Source organism: Bufo gargarizans, chromosome 6, assembly GCF_014858855.1.
Source record: "Bufo gargarizans isolate SCDJY-AF-19 chromosome 6, ASM1485885v1, whole genome shotgun sequence".
Taxonomy (NCBI): domain Eukaryota; kingdom Metazoa; phylum Chordata; class Amphibia; order Anura; family Bufonidae; genus Bufo; species Bufo gargarizans.
In genome coordinates this window covers 245,490,360-245,514,594 of record NC_058085.1, presented here as the reverse complement: position 1 = coordinate 245,514,594, position 24,235 = coordinate 245,490,360, and the positions used below count along the sequence as shown (strand labels likewise).

General features: G+C 42.9%; 1 protein-coding gene across 1 annotated transcript in view; it reads left to right on the top strand.

The window, feature by feature from the left end:
* Positions 1-5,454: 5,454 nt before the first annotated feature.
* Positions 5,455-24,235, top strand: part of LOC122942111 (zinc finger protein 850-like) — a 56,850-nt gene continuing 38,069 nt past the window's right edge. The window contains exons 1-7 of the mRNA XM_044299608.1: positions 5,455-5,551; positions 10,541-11,387; positions 14,138-14,235; positions 14,349-14,430; positions 17,104-17,949; positions 19,913-20,010; positions 20,097-20,208. Coding sequence (XP_044155543.1) covers positions 10,616-11,387; positions 14,138-14,235; positions 14,349-14,430; positions 17,104-17,949; positions 19,913-20,010; positions 20,097-20,208 — 2,008 coding nt within the window. The 5' untranslated portion in view covers positions 5,455-5,551; positions 10,541-10,615. The remainder of the gene's footprint in view (positions 5,552-10,540; positions 11,388-14,137; positions 14,236-14,348; positions 14,431-17,103; positions 17,950-19,912; positions 20,011-20,096; positions 20,209-24,235) is intronic.

Sequence of the window (24,235 nt, the reverse complement as noted above, 5' to 3'; positions counted from 1 at the left end):
CGCTTGAACAGGACCACAGTCATTTTACTGAGGAAATATTGAAACTGGCTCTGAAGATCATCTACCTGGTGACTGGAGAGGTGAGTGCTTCTGGGAACGTTATTGCATGGCATCACCAGTACATCTGCTCCGGACTCAGTCCTGTCCCTGACTCATCTCAGGTTAATTTGCATATGTATCAAATCGTTCTTTTTACACAATAAAAGCACACAGAGCTATGGGGACTGGGTATTGCGGATGTGCTAGCGGCCATCTAGCAACCCATGTCCTCCGCTCTATACACAAAATCCCGGTGACATGTTCCCTTTAACCCCTTAAGGACACTGCCATATTTCACTTTAAGGACCGGGCCATTTTTTTGCAAATCTGACCAGTGTCACTTTGTGTGAATAACTTAAAACGCTTTTACTTACCCAGGCCATTCTAAGATTGTTTTTTCATCACATATTGTACTTCATGACACTGGTAAAATGGAGTTAAAAAAAAAAATATATATAATTTTACCCAAAATTTTGAAAAATTAGCTAATTTGAATTTCTCTACTTTTATAATAGTAATACCTACAAAAATATTATTATTTTACATTACCTATATGTCTACTTCATGTTTGGATCATTTTGGGAATGCCATTTTATTTTTTGGGGACATTACAAGGTTTAGAAGCAAATCTTTAAATTTTTCAGAAAATTTCTAAAACCCACTTCTTCAGGACCATTTCAGGTCTGAAGTCACTTTGAGGCTTACATAATAGAAACCACCCAAAAATGACACTATTTTGGAAACCACTACATTTATTTTATTTTTTTACGGTATTCACCTGAGGGTTTAAGTCATGTGATATTTTTATAGAGCAGGTTCTTACGGATGCAGCGATACCTAATATATCAACTTTTATTTAAGTTTTACACAATGATTTTATTTTTGAATTGACCGAGTTCGGCGGCGATCGAAAATACACAGGACGTACCTGTGTCCTTAACAGGTTTAAGGGGATGTGCAGGCTCAGAAAAGCATGCCTGCCTTCTTTCATAAACAGTGACACACAGATTATAGGTGAAGCTGGGTGGCACTGTTTGTTAACCCTTTGACTAGAGTTGTTGCGATACCAAATTTTTTATTCTGTTTCGATACCATAAAATAGTATTGCGATATTCGATACTACATGAAAAAAATTAACTCCAAAAAAGCCACGTGCATTTTAAAAAAATGGCGAATCGCGTAGTTTTTATTTTCTGTTCCAGCATTTACCGCATAGATTTTTAAAAATATTTTAATAGTTTGGACTTTTCAGACTTGGCGATATGTTTTATTTATTGTTTATATATTTTTATATTTAAAATTGGGAAAGGGGGGGATTTTTACTTAGGATATGGATATATATATATATATTTATATATATATTCCCCTCTTAGGTGCTAGAACCTGGGATATTTTCATCCCTTGTCCTATTCACCCTAATAGAGCTCTATTAGGGTGAATAGGACTTCACTCTTCCTGCTGCCCTGTGAATAGTACACACAGCAGCAGGGAGATTACCATGGCAGCCAGGGCTTCAGTAGCATCCTGGCTGCCATGGTAACCGATCGGAGCCACAGGATTAGACTGCTGGGGCTCCGATCAGAAGCTGCCACTGCACCACCAATGAGAAGGGGAGGGGACTCTGTGGCTACTGCCTCCAATGATTTTAATACTGGGGGAGTTGAGGGGGGCGGGCGCCACCAATGATTAACCTTTAATACAGGAGGCGGTACTGGCAGCAGATCAGTAGGTGCCGCACCTGAGGGGTTAACTGCAGCTGAACACAGCTCCCTGTCAGAGGTAGGATGCCGGCTATGTGATTCTGCTGCTGGCACCTGCCTCCTGTATTAAAAGTTAAAGACCACCTTTCATGGGTTCGGACTTTAAGCTAGCAGGCTACATAGAGTGGTGCCCAGGGATCTCCCTGCACCTACTATTATTCCTGGGCGCCTTTCCATTCGCCAGTTGTGCCCCCGTTACCGTCTCCTGCTCTGTATGCTAATTACTACTATTGGAGCGATGGGCAGGAGACATCAGCTTCTCTCCTGGGCGTGCGTTCTCCTTGGCTGTGACGTTCTGCACTGTGATTGGACAGCACTACAGCCAGGGAGAAGGAACACCAAGGAGAGAAGCTGATGTCTCCTCCCATTGCTCTGATAGTAGTAATCAGCATACGGAGCAGGAAACTGTGACCAGGAATAATAGTAAGTGCAGGGAGATCCCTGGGCGCCGCTCTATGTAGCCTGCTAAATTAAATTCCGGACCCATGAAAAGTCCTGCTATCATTGGTGGCGCAGTGCGCCCGCCCCTCTCTCCTCATTGGTGGCAGCAGCAGCACAGGGGGGAGGGAAGCACCTGCTTCCTTCTCCCCTGTGCTGCTGAGGGAACATGAGCGCGCTGATAGCAGCGCGCTCATGTTCTGTGATACTAGACTGCGCAGCCCAGTATAGAAAAAATGGAAATCCCTGTATTGTATCGATACCCAATCAATACTTTTGTCTCAGTATCGAAATTTCGATACCCGCAACAACCCTACCCCTGACGTTGTAAACTATTTTCATTTTTAACTTTGTTTTTTGTCCTCCCTGTCTTCAAAGAACCATCATACCTGTCTATTTTTTACTTTCCTGTTCAGATAACGTGTGTGTGTGTGTGGTTACGGCTTAGACAGTCTCCAAATTCCTGATATTTGCCATTTAAATATACCGTGGATGTTGACAAGGATTTAAAGAAAGCAGACATTCTTTTCTAATCCGATAAACCCCCTTTTAAAGGGAATGTGTCTGGTAATTATGGTGCCCTATCCGAGAGCATGATATGATGGAGTAAAGCCTGACAGGACTCCTCGGAGAGACAGTGAGAGTCCTGATTACCCCGCCCACCTAGCATGATTGACAGCTCTTCATGTATCAGTGAGAGTACACAGATGGCTGTGAATCCTGTGTGGGGGGGGGGGGGGGGGATAATCCGGACTCTCTGTCTCTTCTAGGAGTCCTGTCAGGATTTATTTAGCTTTTTACTCTGAAATCCTGATCCAAATCCAGTAATGCATATCAGAGCTCAGGTTCTCTCCTTCTTTCCTGCTCGTAGATGGGACAGCAGAACTCACCTGACCGGTTCACTTTAATGTTTGGACAGAGCAAACTTTTCTACCCCAAAATCGGGCTAGACAACTTTATGTGTAGCTCCCTGACAGGGTTTTAAGAGAGCACCACTAGGGTCTGCGGAGTGGAGTCAGTTGTTAGACCTCGTCCCGTCACTACCCTAGACCAAGAGGGATTTTGGCCTCAGATCTGTAAACCATGGTTCAAGTTGGCATTAGCCAGGGACGTTGGCAGTAACCACAGTACTGCCCTATATCAATTGGAAATTTTAATCCCTTATACCATAGACAACTAGGAATATTAATAGTAACTACCTCACACTAGGCAGCCAGGGTTGTGACCATTAACCATTTATCTACCCAGACTACCAGGGAGAACACCATCAACTCTTGATCCAACAAGACCACTAGGGTGGCAATATTATGTTGTGTTGGCTGCTTTTGATGTTGTGTGACATGGTGTATCTAACTGCTGTATGGCTAATACTATTGGCATTGTATGTCAATATCTATCTGGTGCTATTTTGGATTAGGACATTGCCCCAAATTTTACCGCTCCTAGCTACGAAGCCTTACACACAGTAACCATTGCTTCTTGGAATGTATACAATGATATTGAGCACGCTCTCTGTACACAGGGCGACACAGTAATGAGGACATCTGGTAAATGTGTGATTCCTGGAAGAAGTCCCCAAGTGTCAGAAGGATGTAGCAGGGCCCAGAGCCCCATCACAAAGGAGTCTGCACCTTGGTCACTGATACATGGAAGGAAAAACGAGCAGAAGATTCTAGAAGTGACTTACAAGATCATTGAGCTCCTGACTGGAGAGGTGAGCGCTGCTGGGACATCATGTAGTAATACAAGGGATGATGACTGTATCACTGTGTCAGGTTCCTATAAGGTGTCAGGATGTCACTGTAGTTCTCTGTTGAGGAGTGGGAGTACATAGAAGGACACAAGAACTTGTACAATGATGTGGTGATGGAGAACCCCCATCCCACCACACCACGGGGTACGAGGAGACTTCCATAATTTGTAAAGAACAGAACAGATTTGAGGGTCAACTAAATGCACCTATCATCTGATCGTCACGTCATGTAGGTTTCCACAGATGGATTCCAAGCAGCCAGGCCCTTCTAACCAGTTTTTTTTTTTTTAACAAAACCCTTGCAAAGAGAAAACCTAGTTTTCCTTGCTGTCAATTCCCTGGCTGCTTTTTAGAACGTATAGGACAGGAACCTAGGTGAAATGTAGACTCCTACCACTTTCCCCCTGGTCCTGTCACAGTACTTTCACACTTGCGTTGCCAGAACTGCCTGCCGGATCTGGAAATCCGTGCGCAAACGGATAGCATTTGTAGACTGATGCGGATCCGTCTCACAAATGCATTGCAATAACTGTCATCCAGAAAAAAACGGATCCAGTATTTATTTATTTTTTTTCACATTTTTAAAGGTCTGCTCATGCAGAGACCGGGAAACTGGATCCATTTTGCCGGAAAACTTGGTGCCGGATCCGGCATTAATGAATTTCAATGGAAAATAATGCAAGTGTGAAAGTACCCTAATAATGTATATGTATGCCACACAGACATGTATATGTGCATACACACAGGAACATTTATACTGGAGATTGCTTGCAAATGGAAACCAAACTAGGAGTTACCATTCTCCTTTGTCAGTGGGGCATGTCCAGACACCGCAACGCCTTATTGACAAGGAAAATGGTAACATCCTTTTGTCAGTTAATTCATAGATTTTCCAGAGGTCTATGGGCAGATTTTTCCAGCATTGTTGTTTTTAAAGGAATACAAGCGTTTACTAAAGCAGACATGTCGGGAGCACTGACAGGTCTCCTTAAAGTGTAACTGCTGTTTTATTTTTATTTGTGTAATGTATAGGGGCAGTGATACTGACCATTTTTGTAGTACAACTTTAATTACTGAAATCATACATTTCTATTAGAAAAGTAGCTCTAAAGTGGCCCATTTTGAGCCTCGGCAATGCTCAGTGTTAGCAAGTCGCCACTGTTATGTAAACAAGACAGGAGCGCTGCTGAGGCTCCAAATGGGCCACTTTAGTGCTATTTTTCTAATAGAAATGTATGATTTCAGTAACTAAAAGTATACTACAAATATGGTCAGTATCACTGCCCCTATACACAAATAAAAATAAAACGTCAGTTACACTTTAATTGGTGGCCGTTCTGTACGTGGACATTGATGCAGTGGTAATTTGCCTTACAAGGTTGAGGAAGGCCAGATAAGTTATCTGGCAAGTACCGTATATGACCAAACTTATTACAGCTGATGCACTGGTGCTCTTATTTTTAGGGTGAAGATGAGAACCATATAAAGGTTGAAGCTACAGAGGGAGGAGAGGCTTACCGTATGGACGGTCGGCAGTCTAAGAAGGAGGAGATCCCTATAGGTATCGGCAGAAGTGACTAATGAAATTGGTCTATTTATGCACCTACCTGTGTCATTAAAAAAATAATAATAATTTTTAATTTATTTTTAAAATATAAAAGTTTAGCTTATCCTTAGTATATGCCATCAATGTGCCCAGAAGCCATTGTCCTTTATCTGTAGTTACCGATAAAGTAAGGCTAGACACATACATTAAACCGCTGTCATTCAGCCCACAGCTATCATTCCTGCACCCCTCAGCCAGGCTTGCAGGTATCCTGATCTCAGAAAGAAGAGGAAGCCATATCTGAAACCTCCCGCACTGATTTATATCCCCAAGAACAAAAGGATTGGGCAGTTGAAATTCATCTGCTTTCAGTAGACTAACATGAGATGTTCAGCCGCCCCATGGGTTTGGACTACATGTATCTAATGTGTACAGACGCCTTTACTGCCCTACCTATAAACTCTTCTTTCTTCTGATCAGTGAGGGTTCTGGGGTAGGACCTCCACCTGCACTAACTGTACATGGGGTTTTCATATAAAGGTACAGATAGGTATTTTTCAGACAGAATTGTGACATGCTCCATGGGATGCTATATATACGATGGCACTGTCCCCTAGGTTTTCTAAGGGATAATATCTTTACTTGGTGCACTTGCCTGAGGTGGTACCTGAGGGCTGTACGGCATCGTGCAAACGGCTCATAAAATGACATTCATGATGTGACACCCATTTGTTAACTGGTATCAACTCATGTTTGTCACTGTGCAGGTAGGTCCTTTGTCACTCAGCTCTTCTATAAGCCCCATCTATTACCTGGAGCAGAAAGAAATCTGTAAGAATCAAATCTTTATTTAGTAATGTAGTACAATTTGTTATCTTTCCCAGCAAATGGGTAAGCAGGAGCCAAGCTACTTTTTCCTGTAGAAACATATCTCGGCCATGTGCCATCCCTTAAATTCTGTGACTGCTTTTGGAGTGCTGTGACTCATTCAGCCATCTGATGGATGGGGTAGAACTTTCTGGAATTCAGCCCTTCATACTGTGACGAGGGGCTCCTTTGCTGTTATTACCTACAATTAATCAAGAATGACTATACTGTGGTTAGCCCTTCACAGCAATACCCTGGAAGGCTGCTAGGAGATGGTTTAAAGGGGATGTCCGAGTGTTTTAGAGGAATGACGTCCTGAGGCTAGGTCATCAGTATCTGATCAGTGGGGTCTGACTCCCGGAACCCCCACAGTCAACTGCTTGAAGAGGCTCCAGGTCATCTCAGCTTATCCTAGGCCAGTGACATCATGTTCATTATCGGTCATGTGATCTCAGCGCAGCTCCGTTCCATTAAAGTGAATGCGGCTGAGCTGTGATACCAAGCACAGCCAGTATCCAATGGATGGCTCTGTGCTTAGTAAACTGCAAGGAGGCCACAGTGCTCACCTTATCCTCCTCAAGCTGCTGATTGACTGAGGTCGCGAGAGTTGGACCCCTACCCATCAGATACTGATGGCCTCAAGCAACCTGCCCTAGAATGTGAGCAGTACTACTGGTGCCTCCACTTGCTGAGCGGGGTGAGGGGAGGAGGCCCAGGGGCGGATTAAGTGCATGATAGGCCCGGGGCTGTCTACCCAACTTAGGGCCCCCCCCCCCTCCATTTTAGTTTAGTTTGTTTTTGTATGAAGAGGCTGCGGTGCTTCATGGGCGCCACAGTCTCTTCTTAGGCCATATGACATCTTCAGACTAAAAAAGAATACCCCAAATTGGGTCCTAAACTGAAAAATTTGGTCGCCAAATTTAAAATACATATAATTGTAATAAAAAAGACATAGAGGAGAGCACAGCACCACATACCTGTTACATCCAGTGACATCTCCTGTCATGTAGACCTTCTCTTTCCTCTTCTCCTCCATTTGACCCAGACCACTATGGCAAATTCTTTCAGCCGCATCTCGTCTCTACAGTTTGTAACACAGACATGTTAGATTTCTAAATTTTTCCATCAACTTCCTCATCCTGGTGTCCCCACAGTGTCATCCTGCTGCCACCCCCAATACTGTGCCCGTTGTGCTCCCCAATGCCCCAGGAACTATACTGCTGAAAAAATAGTGACCCTGATAGATATAATTGGGGTAATTTATCAAACTGGTGTAAAGTAGAACTGGATTTCCAAAAGAGCTGTGAAATATGAAAGGTGGAATCTGATTGGCTGCTATGGGCAACTAAGCAGTTCTGCTTTACACCAGTTTGATAAATTACCCCAAATGTTCCTATAGTGTCCACAGCAGTTATAATGTCCCCTAGAGACCCCAGTAATAATAACACCCTATATTGTGCTCCAGGTAATAATCCCTGTATAGTATCCCCAGAAATAGAATTGCCCCTACAGTGCCTCCCCAATAGCAACACCCCCATATAGTAATTTCCACCACACTGCCCCCACATAGTAATCCCCCCATAGTAATTTGCCCCCACACAGTAATTTCCCCCAAACTGCCCCCATATAGTAGCTTGCCCCCACACAGTAATTTGCCCCACACTGCCCCCATATAGTAATTTAGGAATGCCCCAATTTCCCCACACTGTTCCCACACACAATAGTTTTCCCCACACTGCCCCCCCATAGTAATTTGCCCCCACACAGTAATTTCACACAAACTGCACCCATATAGTAGTTTGCCCCCACACAGTAATTTGCCCCACACTGCCCCCATATAGTAATTTGCCCCACACTGCCCCCACATAGTAATTTCCACCAAACTGCCCCCACATAGTAATTTCCCCCCACATAGTAATTTCCCCCCACATAGTAATTTCCCCCCACATAGTAATTTCCCCCCACATAGTAATTTCCCCCCACATAGTAATTTCCCCACACTGTTCCCCCACACAATAGTTTTCCCCACACTGCCCCCACATAGTAATTTCCCCACACTGCCCCCACATAGTAATTTCCCCACACAGAAATTACCCCACACTGTCCCCACATGGCAATTACCCCACACAGAAATTACCCCACACTGTCCCCACATGGCAATTTCCCCCACACAATAGTTTCTCCCACACTGCCCCCACATAGTAGTTTGCCTCCGCATAGCAATTTCCCCACTGTCCTCACATAGAAATTACCCCCACACAATAGTTTCCCCCACACTGCCCCATATAGAAATTTGCCCCACATAGTAGTCCCTCCCATAATAATTTGCCCCCACACTGCCCCCACATAGCAATTTGCCCCCACATAGTAGTCCCTCTCATAATCATTTGCCCCCACATAGCAATTTGCCCCCACACTGCCCCATCTAGTAATTTGCCCCCACATAGTAGTCCCTCTCATAATAATTTGCCCCCACATAGCAATTTGCCCCCAAATAGTGTAGTCCCTCATAATAATTTGCCCCCACACTGCCCCCACATAGCAATTTGCCCCCACATAGTGTAGTCCCTCACATAATAATTTGCCCCCACATAGCAATGTGCCCCCACATAGTGTAGTCCCGCTCATAATAATTTGCCCCCACACTGCCCCATCTAGTAATTTGCCCCCAAATAGTGTAGTCCCTCTCATAATAGTTTGCCCCATACAGCAATTTGCCCCCACATAGTGTAGTCCCTCTCATAATAATTTGCCCCCACCACTGCCCCCCCCCCCCAGAGTAGGCACATGAAATAAAAAAATAAAAAATGAACAAAAAATGAAAAGATAAATACTCACCTATGTCCAGGGCCAGGCGCTTGCTCGCAGAGGAAGGCGGGATGAGTCAGGCGCGTCACAGTGCTGCGTCCTGGCACAGGCGCGCGATGACGTCATCACGCACGCCTGCGCCGGGATTTCACTACCGCATAGGCCTCAGGCCTACAAGGCCTGAAGCCTATGGCGGTGACCGGCGACGGGACAGGGAGCTATGCGCTCCCGTGCCCCGCCGCAGTATGTGGGCGTTCGGGTCAGCGCTGGGCCCCCCAGCGGCGCTGGGCCCCCCAGCGGCGCTGGGCCCGGGGCTGCCGACCCGAACGTCCCTATTATAATCCGCCACTGAGGAGGCCACACTACACTGCTCTACAATGGATGGTAATGATGTGATCCTGCCTACGATCTGCCATCATAGCTGAGCAGCCTGACCAGAATGTTCACCAATGTGTAGTATATGCAGGTGCCAGAGGGTAGTGTGTAGTTAGGATCTAAGCCTTAACCCTCCTAGGCAGCTCTTTAAGTGGAGTCAACCAGTCCTGCTCACATTCTTGGGCAGGTTGCTTGCAGACATTTTAAATCATTACTGGGAAAACCCCATTAAGCACCAGTGCTCTGTGACGTAATAGTACATCACAGAGCATTATTGTCTTAAGCCATTGCCTCTGCAAATCACTTTGTAAATGGCCACTATTGCCCCTTTGTCACATTGTTAGGTATGATTGTGAGATTTTACCTGTTTAGCTGCCTGATCTGTGTATGCTGTTTGCTTATATATGTTCCTTTTTTTCCACATATCCCTTAATATATTGTCAAATTTTTTTTTTTTTGTTATGCCTACAAATATCTAAAGAAATTATATCAAAATAAAAAAAACACAATTTCTTTACACCTACAAACATAACTCAATTTTGATGAAAATTACTATCTGGACAAAACCAAAGAAAATATACCGTAATCCTTGGAATCCCAACAGTTTGTGTTTTTTTTTTTTTTAAATCAGCGGAGAATGCTCTAAAATAATAGAATGGATGCCTTATCAATACGAGCTTCTCCTGTTTAAGCACTTCTGGGGTCCTCTGCCCATCTTTGTATTCTGGCCTCCAGTGATGGCAGGGTGACACAGACATGTGGCTGCAGCAGCCAGTCACTGACTATAGTGGTGACCTGACAACACCATTGCTGGAGGCCAAGGGACTGTGTTAGAACAGCTGCAGTGTGGGTCGTCAATGTATTACTAAATAATATAATTATTGACCATTGGATAAAATTGAAATACCTTTAAAATTTTGCATTAAAGTGTGAATATTTTCTTATCTCTAACAGTTCCACTAATGTGTTCACCTATCTCAGAAAGACACCCTGTTTGGTCTCCGGACATTGTAACCGAACACAACATTGATGTCCAAGATTCTTCTAGAGATATTCTTACTACTCAAGCTATATCTCCAGTTCTTCACAAAGTTGATTTATCATCTGATCCTTCTAATCACAAAGAACATTTTCCTGAAGTTTTCTCTGTTAAGACTGAAACCCCCTGTTACAAAAAATATACCCTCAGTCCTGTACCCTGGAGATCTATCTTCTGATCCCTCTCATGACCTGTCCCATATTTCTACCGGAAGCACAGGTCAAAGAGGAGGGAAAAGGTTGTCATGTTCCGTATGTGGGAAATGTTTTACACAGAAATCCAATCTCATTGTGCATCAGAGAATTCACACAAGAGAGAAGCCATATTCCTGTTCGGAATGTGGGAAATGTTTTAGTCACAAGTCAAATCTTGTTCAACATCGGAGAATTCACACAGGCCAAAGACCACATACATGTTCCGAGTGCGGCAAATGTTTTATTAAAAAGTCTGATTTGGTTAAGCACCAGAGAACACATGGAATGGGAATGCCATTTACTTGTTCAGTGTGCGGGAAATGTTTTTCCATGAAGTCAGACCTTGGGAGGCATGAGAGAATCCACTCCGGCCACAAGCCCTTCTCATGTTCTTACTGTGGAAAGTGTTTCACCCTCAAATCCAATCTTCTTACACATCAGAGGATCCACACAGGAGAGAAGCCATTTTCCTGCCCTGAGTGTGATAAAGCTTTTACTCACAAATCAAATCTTGTTCAGCACCAGAGAATCCACGCAGGAGACAGGCATGTTCCTTACACTGAATATGGTAATTGTTTTATTCAAAAAGTTGTTCTTATTCAATGCCAGAAGAGTCTAGTGCAATACTCACCCAGTCCTTTCTGGTGTATGTATATAATTCAATATAGTATGATGCAGGTTGATGCCCTTCATGCGTCGTCAGTGATTGTGAGCCAAAACCTTATACCTTTATGTCTGTGGAGGCTCTAGTCCTGGTTTTGGCTCACATTTACTGATGGAAGTCACTGACCAAACACTGTGTGAATGAAGCTTTACTGTCTGGTTTTCTTCAATGCTTCATATGTGAAAAGAGCAGGACACTAATGTTTCAAAGACGTTTCACTTGTGCCATTATACCAGGCACTCAGGCAGCGGCTTCTTGTGGGTTTAAATTTCTGCCATTGTGTTCAATGGCGGTTCATGTTGCCACTGTTCTGTGTATTGTTTTAGTTTATGCCTACGTGCTTGTTATTTCTCCTCAGTTCTATATTGCGAGGGTTGGTCTTTCCCTGGCTGAGTGTGTGTGGGCATCTGCCTGTTTAATGAGTTTAAGCTTTATATTTCCTGATGTCTGTCTGGTATATGTCTCTTAAGTTCTGTGACCTGACCTGGTTGTGTAACACGTTTTCCTTGAATCTGCTTAGTTCCTGTCTGTGTCCTGTGTTGGGCTTTGTCTGCCATTACCTGTAGAGTCTGAACTGTGTATTATTGACAGTGTGGGTGTCTGGTGCTTCCTCCCACCTAGACATATTAACCACTGCTGTCCAGTATCGACTGTGTTTGTATGAGTTCCAGTAGTCCATATGTCTGGTTGTTGTACTCATTCTGTCACCAGTGCTCCATGTTTTGTCTAATTCCTGTATCTGTGTTTGCCTTGGATTCACCTGTATTATACCTGGTTCAGATTTAGTGCCTTGTCTGTGCCTCTGGTGCACTAGTGTCTCTGACCTCCATGGGTCAGCTGCCAACTACACTGGGACTATTCCAAGAGGTCATGGCCTGGTGGCTTCCCTACAGTAATGTTCAGATCCCTGTATAAGGGGTTAAAGGGTGAATACTAGGAGACTGCCAGGATAACACCCTCATGTCTAGCCCAAGACAAAACTGGTAACTTGGCACAGTAGTTCCACAACCATTTTCTGTACACCTATCTGTAACAACATTTAATATATGCTTTTTAAAGGTCTTATCAGATAATCATGTCTTGTATATGAAAAAACATAGGTCGATACATAAACCACAAAGCTGCAGATTGATGATTAAGTTGTGTAGATCACTAGATCTACTTTACCATTTATGTATTGAAATGGATCAATTAAATTGATTGTGCGTTGGCAGAATATTGATGAATTATCCCCAGGATAGTTAAACAGTATTGGGGGGGGTTCATATGACTCGCAGCACCCACAAGCGATCTGCTGTTTAAAGAGACCATGGGGCACCATAAGCGCTGCTTCCTCTTCAAAGTTCACGTGCGCTTCATCTACTTTGTAGTGGTGGTGCAGTGTGATTACGGTACTTTCACTTTCATGGGATTGAGCAGTTGTATTTAAACCACTACAAATGACACAACATGCAAGTGAATTATGAAAAGGAAGCGGCTCTTACACGAGTGTCGCAACCCATTCACACAGTTGATTGCCAGGGGTGCCAGGAGTCTGACCTTGCAGATCTGATATCGATGACCCATCTGTGATGAGTTACCTCTGGAACTCCAGCTGTGGTAAAAGTACAACTCCCAAGATGCACACTTGCTTGGCTGTTCTCAGAACTCCATAGATATGAATGGCGCATGCTGGGCGTCGTAGTTTCGCCACAGCTGGAGTGCCGGAGTTTAGCCATCACTTGTCCTATCCTGAGGATAGGTCCTCAATATTATGCCACAAGTTATTCTGACTTTGGGGGTACTTTCTACATGGCTCATACCATACTTTTGCAGATGTACTAAAACTCGTTGCACAACAAGCCTCATTAAACACACCTTATTTTTCAACCAGGTTTCTCACAAGGATGTCATTTGAGATAACATTCTTTACGATATAGATTTTTTTGTAACCATGGAGTCATATGCCTCGTCATAACTTGGCGGCAGCGAACACAGATATGGACTATAATGTGCATATTCTAAGTGATTTGTGCTTTGGGTTGGGGGGGGTTGGGGGGGGGGGGGTTACTATTGTTGTTTTGTATAACAAAATTTTTGAAAAAGCAATACAAATTATCTGATTAAAAAAAAAAAATAACTTGGCGGCAGCCTCCTGCAATGTGCGGGGTTATCATGGATAAATCAGGGCCTTTAGCTTGATCTGAATTTTTTATGTATATATTAGCAGTGGGGGGATCCGTAAGTTAAGTATTTATTTTTACACCATTCTGAATATTGTTTTGTTAATGTAATTGGTCGGACAACCCCAATAATGTAAGGCTAAATCCCTGCAGAAAATTGAGAAATTGGATAATGGCCATGATAAGAGTCTAGAGTAGATTTACAGACATTGATGATTTGCCATTACTGTTCACACTAGCTAAAGTCTGAGAAGTGAAAAAGATTGAGATATTTTATTTATTTTTTTACGCTGCCCCAGCTTTGTCTTGCATAATGCTTGCATTAGCTTTGCAGCAGTCAGTAAAATGAGATGCCTCTTATTGTCGGTGTGCGTAAAACAATGTTCAGGGCCTAATAGACTTATGGCACCCAGTTGCCCTTGAACTTGTACATCCATAGTCTGATAATCACCTATAAACAATGCAGTCAGTCACTGTGTCTATTCACTGCAGATGGAAACCGTAAGCGAAATCCACCAGAGAGATGTCCCAGTCCTCTCTACTTCCAGGATGGTTCAGAGAAAAATCACAATGCTCCTCAGGATTATCAGGTAGTTTGATTTGATGTGTTAATATGTACTCTATAGAAGCTGTGTGATCTATTTTTTTAATTTTTTATTTTTTTTTTTAACAGTATTTTTATGTTAACTGTCTCTGTATTTAGAATGAAGGTTTCCTCAATATTAAAGTTGAAGATCTAGATGATCATCAGTTTGAGACGGAACATCCTTCTGATATCAACGAAGGTGAGTAATAACGGCTAAATGCAGAAATCAATGTGGTCTCTCCAGTGCTTCCTCTTGTCAGGAGCCATGATGTACCACTGTCATTGAGATCCAACATTTATTATCGTAATACTTGATGAATGACTAAAGGCCCCTTAACACGGGCCAGTGATGGGAGCAACTATCGGGGTGGAGCGTTCTTACGAATCCTCCTTCCTGATAATTGCCCTGTCTAAAAGGTGCTACTGATCATTTGATGCTCATTCATTGGGTGAAGGCATCACTGGTGCACTCGCCCAAATCATTGTTTTAGACAGCAGGAATCTGCTGCCCAGAAGCAGTGTTTGGGGATGAGCGATCTCCCTGTCCCTTACAGCAGAGGTGACTGCAGAGTTCTTGTGCCCTGTAACAAACAGCAATTATCAGGAATGAACAGTTAATTCCCAATAATTGCCCACGTAAAAGGCCCTTTAGTAGAGGCCACTTGCATTGCTAGAATTTGTTAAGGTTCAGTGTAGGAATGGCGGATAAACCTGTAAAGGTGGCCTTCCATATCCAGGTAGGCAGGAATTTAATTTACCTTAAAAGTTTTTATGTCTATAATTTTCGTTTAAATGTAGTTTATGAGAAAAAAAAATTGTGCCTTTTTTTTTTTTTTTTTTTTTTTAAGTGTAACATTGTGTGAAACTTACTGAAGGCTGCTATGTTGGAGACAATCACTGCCGTCATGTGTCGTCAGTATAGACAGTACATCTGGGTCTGTTTACTTTGGGGTATATTTGCATTCAACAGGATTGTTGCCGAAATATCTGTGACTGCAAACCTGTTGTATTCAGGGGAATGGGATTGTTTTGGAGGAAGCAAGTGAATTTCTGCAAGCTCCATTCAAATGAATGGGACAGTTGTAGAAACTTCTGAAACTGTTCTGCCATGTGAATATAAATCTAAGTTGGCTATATACCATGAATAGATGTTGGCTTTACCCACCTACTAGTGTGTCACCAGACACTTCCCCCAACAGTAGGTGTTGTGGAAAAGGAGGATGGATTTGAACATACTCAGTGCTTGGTTCCCATATGCTGTAAGGGTCTGGCAGAAGCCTGCTCCCCCTCCTTATTAAAAAAACATGCACATTTAGCTGAGTGTGCATGTTATGGGAGAGTTGGTAGAAGTAACAGTTCACCCTACTTCTAAGATCAAGGGGTTGTCCAATGGGGAAAAACTTTCTCAAATGTCTCAGACTGTTTAAGAAAAATAAAAGTAAGTGATACCTCACCATTCCCTGACAGCTGACCCATCAGTTCCATTGAGTAATGTTATCGCTTTCATCTGAAGGTGGCAAGGGGTCCTGCATGCCACATAGGATTTGTTTTAAGCTGGTTGGGCGACATCCTACACAGGGTTAGGTTCTGATTCTGGTGAGGTGAAAACCTTTTCCCTTCCTTAATATAGATTAAGGCTTCTAAACTATCTGTTTGTATTTTGTCATTTTCTCACCCTTTTCATCACTCTATTTCCCTACCCAAGTGCCAAGTTATCACACCACATAAAAATGTATTTTTCTTTTTATGATGACATTGCCGAGAGGCAAACCTGGAACTACATTCCCATATGTGCACATATAGTTGATGAGGTTGAATAAAGACACAGGTCTATCAAGCCCAACCTATAATCCTACTGTGTGATTCAGAGGAAGCAGAAAAACACCCCATGAGATTGCCAGTCACCACATATTAGGGGGAAAACTTTCTTCCCATCTCCAGAAAAGGCAATCACAATGAATCCCTGGATCGACATCTCTTTACCAGAAATCTTTATTATTTTCTTCAAGAAAGACCTATAGGGCCCCCTTGAACTTGTCCAATGAATCAACCATCACAACCTTCTCCGGCAGAGCTTTTCTATAGTCTCTGCTCATACAGTAGATAATCCCATCTGTATTAGGGTTAAACCTTCTTCCCTCTAGGTGTAGAGGATGCTCTCTTTTCATGGTTACAGGCCTAGGTATAAAACATTCATTATAAAACTCAAAAATCTTTCTAAGGTAACCAAAGCTAGATGTTGCATAAGCATGTGGTGCACCAGTTAGTATGCCCTTTCCCCAGTGGTCTCTGTATCCTGGCCTCCAGCAATGATTTGTCAACACTGCTGTAGCAATGACCTGTTAACTGTGCTGAAGTTACCTCTGCATGATATACAGACCAGTAGGGAATCTGAGAAAAGATTATACAGGATTGATGAGCGATTTGATAAATATTGATTTATTTTTTAGCATTCTAAGCATTTGTATAAATATAAGGTCCCTGGATAATCCTGTTAATTTTTGTTTTTATAAAATATATGCTGCAGGTTATTTTGCATTGTATGCAAACGTATAAAAGAGTTTGGGGGACTTGCAATATTTTGTGACCTTTTTCCAAAAAGTTGCAGGGGGTGGACTTTGCTGGGCTGTCTTCCTGGTGTAGATTTCAATTCTGGCACATGGACTTGCATAGACGCACAACAATTAAGAGGCATGTAACATCTAATGCCAGTAGGGGGTAGATTAAGACCTGTGTGTAAAACTCCATTCTTCATAAATCTTCCACTTTTGAGCCTTAAAGAATAAGTTGTGCTGTTATTCACCTATTAATTTGTTCTGGAAACACTTAAGAAAAAATTCATAGTTTAATGCAATATTTTTATCTCTAACAGGTGAACACATTAGTGGGACTATATCAGAAAGACACCCTGTTTGGTCTCCAGACAATGTGATTGAACACAACATTGATGTCCAAGGTTCTTCTAGAGATATTCTTACTACTCAAGCTATATCTCCAGTTCATCACAAAGTTGATTTATCATCTGATCCTTCTTATCATATAGAACATTTTTCTGAAGCTTCATCTGTTAAGACAGAAAACCTAATTACCAAAAATATACCTTCAGTCCTGTACCCCGGAGATCTATCATCTACTCCCACTGCTGACCTGTCCCATATTTCTGTCGGAAGCACAGGTCAAAGAGGGGGGAAAAGGTTGTCATGTTCAGTATGTGGGAAATGTTTTACACAGAAATCCAATCTCATTGTGCATCAAAGAATTCACACAAGAGAGAAGCCATATTCATGTTTGGAATGTGGGAAATGTTTTAGTCACAAGTCAAACCTTGTTCAGCATCAAAGAATTCACACAGGCCAAAGACCACATACATGTTCCGAGTGCAGCAAATGTTTTATTAAAAAGTCTGATTTGGTTAAGCACCAGAGAACACATGGAATGGGAATGCCATTTACTTGTTCAGTGTGCGGGAAATGTTTTTCCATGAAGTCAGACCTTGGGAGGCATGAGAGAATCCACTCCGGCCACAAGCCCTTCTCATGTTCCTACTGTGGAAAGTGTTTCACCCTCAAATCCAATCTTCTTACACATCAGAGGATCCACACGGGAGAGAAGCCATTTTCCTGCCCTGAGTGTGATAAAGCTTTTACTCACAAATCAAATCTTGTTCAGCACCAGAGAATCCACGCAGGAGACAGGCATGTTCCTTACACTGAATATGGTAATGATTTTATTCAAAAAGTTGCTCTTATTCAATGTCAGAAGAGTCTAGTGCAATACTCACCCAGTCCTTTCAGGTCTTTTGTTTGTGCATAAAATATATATATCTCTGATAGGTGGGGGTTTGACACCGGGGACCCCCACCAATCAGCTGTTTGAGAAGGCACCAGCACTCCCAGTAGCTCCATGGACTTCTTGCTGCTTAACAAGCACAGTGTTGTACATTCACCAATGAACATGACATCATGTGGCCTAGGAATAGCTGCAAGAAGGTTGTGGTACTACTGCAAGCGCCGGTGCTTTCTCAAACAGCTGATAGGCGGGGGTCCCGGGTGTCAGATCAGATACTGATGACCTATCCAGAGGATAGGTCATCAGTAAAAAAGACTTCGAAAATCTGTTTGTTTCAGAACATCTGGTCCTTAGAAGGTCTTCTAATTGGGTAAATGTAACATCAGATTGAAAAAAAAACACACAGCAGATTCCAACGTTTCATAGTTTATTCAACAAAACCTAGGCCAAAATGGGAAACCCTAAGTACACCCCATGAATGGTTTGTTGAACCACCCTTAGCAGCAATAATTTTAAGTAATCTTTTTCCCTATGACTTTCAGTCTCTCACGATGTCATGGAGGAATTCTGGCCCACTCTTTGCAAACGTTGCTTCAGTTCATTGAAGTTCTTCGGCATTTGTTTAAGGTACCACCACAGCATTTCAGTTGGGTTGAAGTTTGGCGTTTGACTAGGCAATTGCAACACCCTAATTCTTTACTTTTTTTCACCCCTTCTGTTGTATATTTGCTGGTTTCCTTGGGATCATTATCCTGTTGCATGATCCAGTTTAAGCCCATCTTTAGCTGTTGGATAGATAGCCTTACATTTGACTATACAGAGGAGTTCATGGTTGACTGTGACTGCAGGGTGCCCAGGTTCTCAGAGCTTTTCCTAGACCAGTGATGACACGTTAATCAGTCACGTGGCCTAGGCGCAGCTCAGCCCCGTTCAAGTGCATGGGGCCGAGCGCAATACCAAGTACAGCGCTATACAGTGTGAAGCGCTGTGCTTGGTAAGCACAGACAAGGTTGCAGCGCTTTTCAAACAGGATAGGTCATCAGTTTAAAGGTTTTATAAAATCCTTTTAATTGTTCACACAGTTTCTGCATTTTGGCTTAGTTTTTGCTAAAAAATTACAGTGTAATTTGTCATGTGGTGTTCATTCAAAGAGGGGTGTACTTTGTTTTTCTCATGGCTGTATGTGTGTGTATTATGTAATTTAAATAGCTGCATTATGTCATTAAAGGGGTTCTCCAGCCTCTTCATAAAATCCTGCCATCTTCTGCCCTGTGTAGGATGGTGTGGTGAATACTTGTATGTCTATTGTGCCGCTGATGCAGCTGTCTCCTCATACTGGCTGTGGGCTCTTCCTCTCAAGTCTCACCGGATTGGTTCCCAGTCACCCTGTTCAGCTGCATATACAGTATTGTTTTCTGGGTTGCGTTTTTTTTCATGGTGTTCACTATTTGGTAAAAATCCAGTGTTCACTATTTGTGGGTCAGTATAATTACAGCAGTACCAAGTTTATAAGTTTTAATACCTTTAAAAAATCAGCGACTGGCGGTAATACCGATTTTGGACATTTAACCCCTCAGATGCCATGCTCAAATGTGGTCAAAAACCCAGAAGCACGTGCTTTCCGAGCAGGAACGCCTCCCCCAGGCAGAGATGGGAAAAGGAGTTCCACTGCAGTAATAAGCTAGAGCCTTTACTAAGCTTATTACTTGCATATTACAATTCAGGCCAGCAGGTGGCAGCACAGTTTTGTAATATACCAATCTTTGTATATGGTAATAGATATAATACTATTACTTTATACAAATTGCATGATTGCAAGTTGGGGTACCTACAAAAAAGTCTGATTAATCACCTAAAACAATGCAGTCAGTCACTATGTCTCTTTACTACAGATGGAAACCACAAGCAAAATCCACCAGAGAGATGTCCCACTCCTCTCTACTTCCAGGATGGTTCACATGAAAATCACAATGCTCCTCAGGATTATCAGGTAGTTTGAGTTGATGTGTGAATATGTACTCTATAGAAGCGGTTTGATCCTTATACAGTATTTTTATGTTAAATGTGTGTATCTAGAATGAAGGTTTCCTCAATATTAAAGTTGAAGATCTAGATGATGAAGTAGACACATTCATGAGGGGTAATCATCAGTTGATTAAGATGGAACATCCTTCTGATATCGACAAAGGTAAGTAATAACTGCTAAATGCAGAAAACTATCAAAAATTCTAAATTACTGTGTGGGGATAGACAATAAACCTGTAAGGGAGGCCATATACAGTACAGACCAAAAGTTTGGACACACCTTCTCCTTCAAAGAGTTTTCTTTATTTTCATGACTATGAAAATTGCAGATTCACACTGAAGGCATCAAAACTATGAATTAACACATGTGGAATTATTTACATAACAAAAAAGTATAAAACAACTGAAAATATATCATATTCTAGGTTCTTCAAAGTAGCCACCTTTTGCTTTGATTACTGCTTTGAACACTCTTGGCATTCTCTTGTTGAGCTTCAAGAGGTAGTCACCTGAAATGGTTTTCACTTCACAGGTGTGCCCTGTCAGGTTTAATAAGTGGGATTTCTTGCCTTATAAATGGGGTTGGGACCATCAGTTGCGTTGTGGAGAAGTCAGGTGGATACACAGCTGATAGTCCTACTGAATAGACTGTTAGCTGCTTTTTTCTTGCCATAATACAAATTCTAAGTAAAGAAAAACGAGTGGCCATCATTACTTTAAGAAATGAAGGTCAGTCAGTCCGAAAAATTGGGAAAACTTTGAAAGTGTCCCCAAGTGCAGTCACAAAAACCATCAAGCGCTACAAAGAAACTGTCTCACATGCGGACCACCCCAGGAAAGGAAGACCAAGAGTCACCTCTGCTGCGGAGGATAAGTTCATCGCAGGTTAACAGCAGCTCAGATTAGAGACCAGGTCAATGCCACACAGAGTTCTAGCAGCAGACACATCTCTAGAACAACTGTTAAGAGGAGACTGTGAATCAGGCCTTCGTGGTAGAATACAGTGCTCCAGACTAAAAAAAATACCTAGTAGCCATTGGCTCCTGAACTGAAAAATTTAGGAGCCAAATAAAATTTTTAGTCGCCAAATCGAAACGAATCAAAATTTTGGTATCGTGACAACGCTACGCCGATCAGATCGGCATAGGGTTGTTTTGATACCAAAATTTTGATTTGCTTTCATCACCATAAAAAAGTATTGCGATACTCAATACTGCGGGGGAAAAAAAAAACGCCCAAAAAAGCTGCGTGCATTTCGCATTTTATGAAACATTCGGCCTATAATAGAACAGTCCTATCCTATTTTTGGGGGTGACAAGGTGACTAAAAAATGGCGAAATGCTCACCGCATAGGAGATATTTTTTAATAATTTAATAGTTTGGACAGCGCTATATAATGTTTATTTATTGTTTATATATTTTATATGTAAAATTGGGAAAGGGGGGATTTAAACTTAATATTTTAGGGTACTTTCGCACTAGCGTTTTTCTTTTCCGGCACGGAGTTCGGTCCTAGGGGCTCAATACCGGAAAAGAACTGATCAGGCATATCCCCATGCATTCTGAATAGAGAGTAATCCGTTCAGGATGCATCAGGATGTCTTCAGTTCAGTCATTTTGACTGATCAGGCAAAAGATAAAACCGCAGCATGCTACGGTTTTATCTCCGGCGAAAAAAACAGAAGATTTGCCTGAATGCCGGATCCAGCATTTTTTCCCATAGGAAAGTATTAGTGCCGAATCTGGCATTCAAAATACCGGAATGCACCCGCACTAAATCCGGACCCATTCACTTCTATGGGGCTGTGCACATGAACGGTGATTTTCACACATCACTTGTGCGTTACGTGAAAATTGCAGCATGCTCTATATTGTGCGTTTTTCACGCAACGCAGACCCCATAGAAGTGAATGGGGCTGCGTGAAAATCGCAAGCATCCGCAAGCAAGTGCGGATGCGGTGCGATTTTCTGCTAGGATGAAAGTCTATTCACTGTATTATTTTCCCTTATAACATGGTTCTAAGGGAAAATAATAGCATTCTTTAATACAGAATGCATAGTAAAAGGTCAATATAATAAACATTGGTGGCATAGTGCGCCCCCCCCAACACCCCAGTATGATAAACATTGGTAGCGCAGTGCGCCCCTCCAATATAAGAAACATTGGTGGCGCAGTGCGCACCCCCTCAACACCCCAGTATAATAAACATTGGTGGCGCAGTGCACCCCCCTCAATATAATAAACATTGGTGGCGCAGTGCGCCCCCCCCCCCCCCCTCAATATAATGAACATTGGTGGTGCAGTGGGCAGTGCCAATGAGGGTTAAAAAAATTTTTAAAAAAATTAACTCACTTCCTCCAATTGATTGTCTCCTGTTATTTCTTCAGGACCTGTCAAAGGACCTGTGGTGACATCACTGTGCTCATCACATGATTCATCACCATGGCAATGGACCATGTGATGAGCTCAGTGACATCACCACAGGTCCTGAAGAAAGAACAGGAGACCGGCAGCTACGCGATCAACTGGAGGAGGTGAGTTAATTTTTTTAACCCTCATTGGCACTTCACACTGAGCCACCAATGTTTCTTATACTGGGGTGTTGGGGGGGGCACACTGTGCCACCAATGTTTCTTATACTGGGGTGTTGGGGGGGCACACTGTGCCACCAATGTTTTTTATACTGGGGTGTTGGGGGGGGGGGGGGGCACACTGTGCCACCAATGTTTTTTATACTGGGGTGTTGGGGGGGGGGGGGGGGCACACTGTGCCTCCAATGTTTCTTATACTGGGGTGTTGGGGGGGGGCACACTGTACAGGGAGTCTAAGAAAGAATCAAATGAGTCACAAGTCGGATCTTTAGTTCTTTTCACCTGTGACTCATTCGATTCTTTCTCCCTGTACTTGTCAGTGACTCAGAGCTGCTAGTGCTCGCCTTGCCTCAGCTCTGATTGGTTGGTGGGCGGGGAGGGGAGGGGCTGGCAGAAGCAGCTTCCACTCTAGGATCAGATTACACTCCTCCCGAGCCCCTCCCCTCCCTGCTGCCAGCGTCTGTGTGCTGTGACCGAGCTGACTCAGGCTGAGGAGAACATCGGCGGCGGGGCAGAGAACTATCAGCTCCTGTGCCCGCCGCTGTTCAACAGCAGAGCTGCCGCGGAGGGTCTAGTCGCAAATGGCGACAGGACTAAAAAGTCTTGTCGCCATTTGTAAATTCTAAGTCGCATTGGCGACCATTTTGGTCGCCATCTGGAGCCCTGGAATATCTGCTAGGAAACCACTGCTAAGGACAGGCAACAAGCAGAAGAGACTTGTTTGGGCTAAAGAACACAAGGAATGGACATTAGACCAGAGGAAATCTGTGCTTTGGTCTGATGAGTCCAAATTTGAGATCTTTGGTTCCAACCCCCATGTCTTTGTGCGACGCAGAAAAGGTGAATAGATTGACTCTACATGCCTGGTTCCCACAGTGAAGCATGGAGGAGGAGGTGTGATGGTGCTTTGCTGGTGACACTGTTGGGGATTTATTCAAAATTGAAGGCATACTGAACCAGCATGGCTACCACAGCATCTTGCAGCGGCATGCTATTCTATCCGGTTTGCGTTTAGTTGGACCATCATTTATTTTTCAACAGGACAATAACCCCAAACACACCTCCAGGCTGTGTAAGGGCTATTTGACCATGAAGGAGAGTGATGGGGTGCTGCGCCAGATGACCTGGCCTCCACAGTCACCGGACCTGAACCCAATCGAGATGGTTTGGGGTGAGCTGGACCGCAGAGTGAAGGCAAAAGGGCCAACAAGTGCTAAGCATCTCTGGGAACTCCTTCAAGACTGTTGGAAGACCATTTCAGGTGACTACCTCTTGAAGCTCATCAAGAGAATGCCAAGAGTGTGCAAAGCAGTAATCAAAGCAAAAGGTGGCTACTTTGAAGAACCTAGAATATGACATTCACACTTTTTTGTTATGTATATAATTCCACATGTGTTAATTCATAGTTTTGATGCCTTCAGTGTGAATCTACAATTTTCATAGTCATGAAAATAAAGAAAACTCTTTGAATGAGAAGGTGTGTCCAAACTTTTGGTCAGTACTGTACATCCATACAGGTGGGAATTGAATTAACCAAAACAGTATAACATTTTAGTTTGTATGACCTCTCAGTTTCTGAAAAGGGAATGTCTTAATTT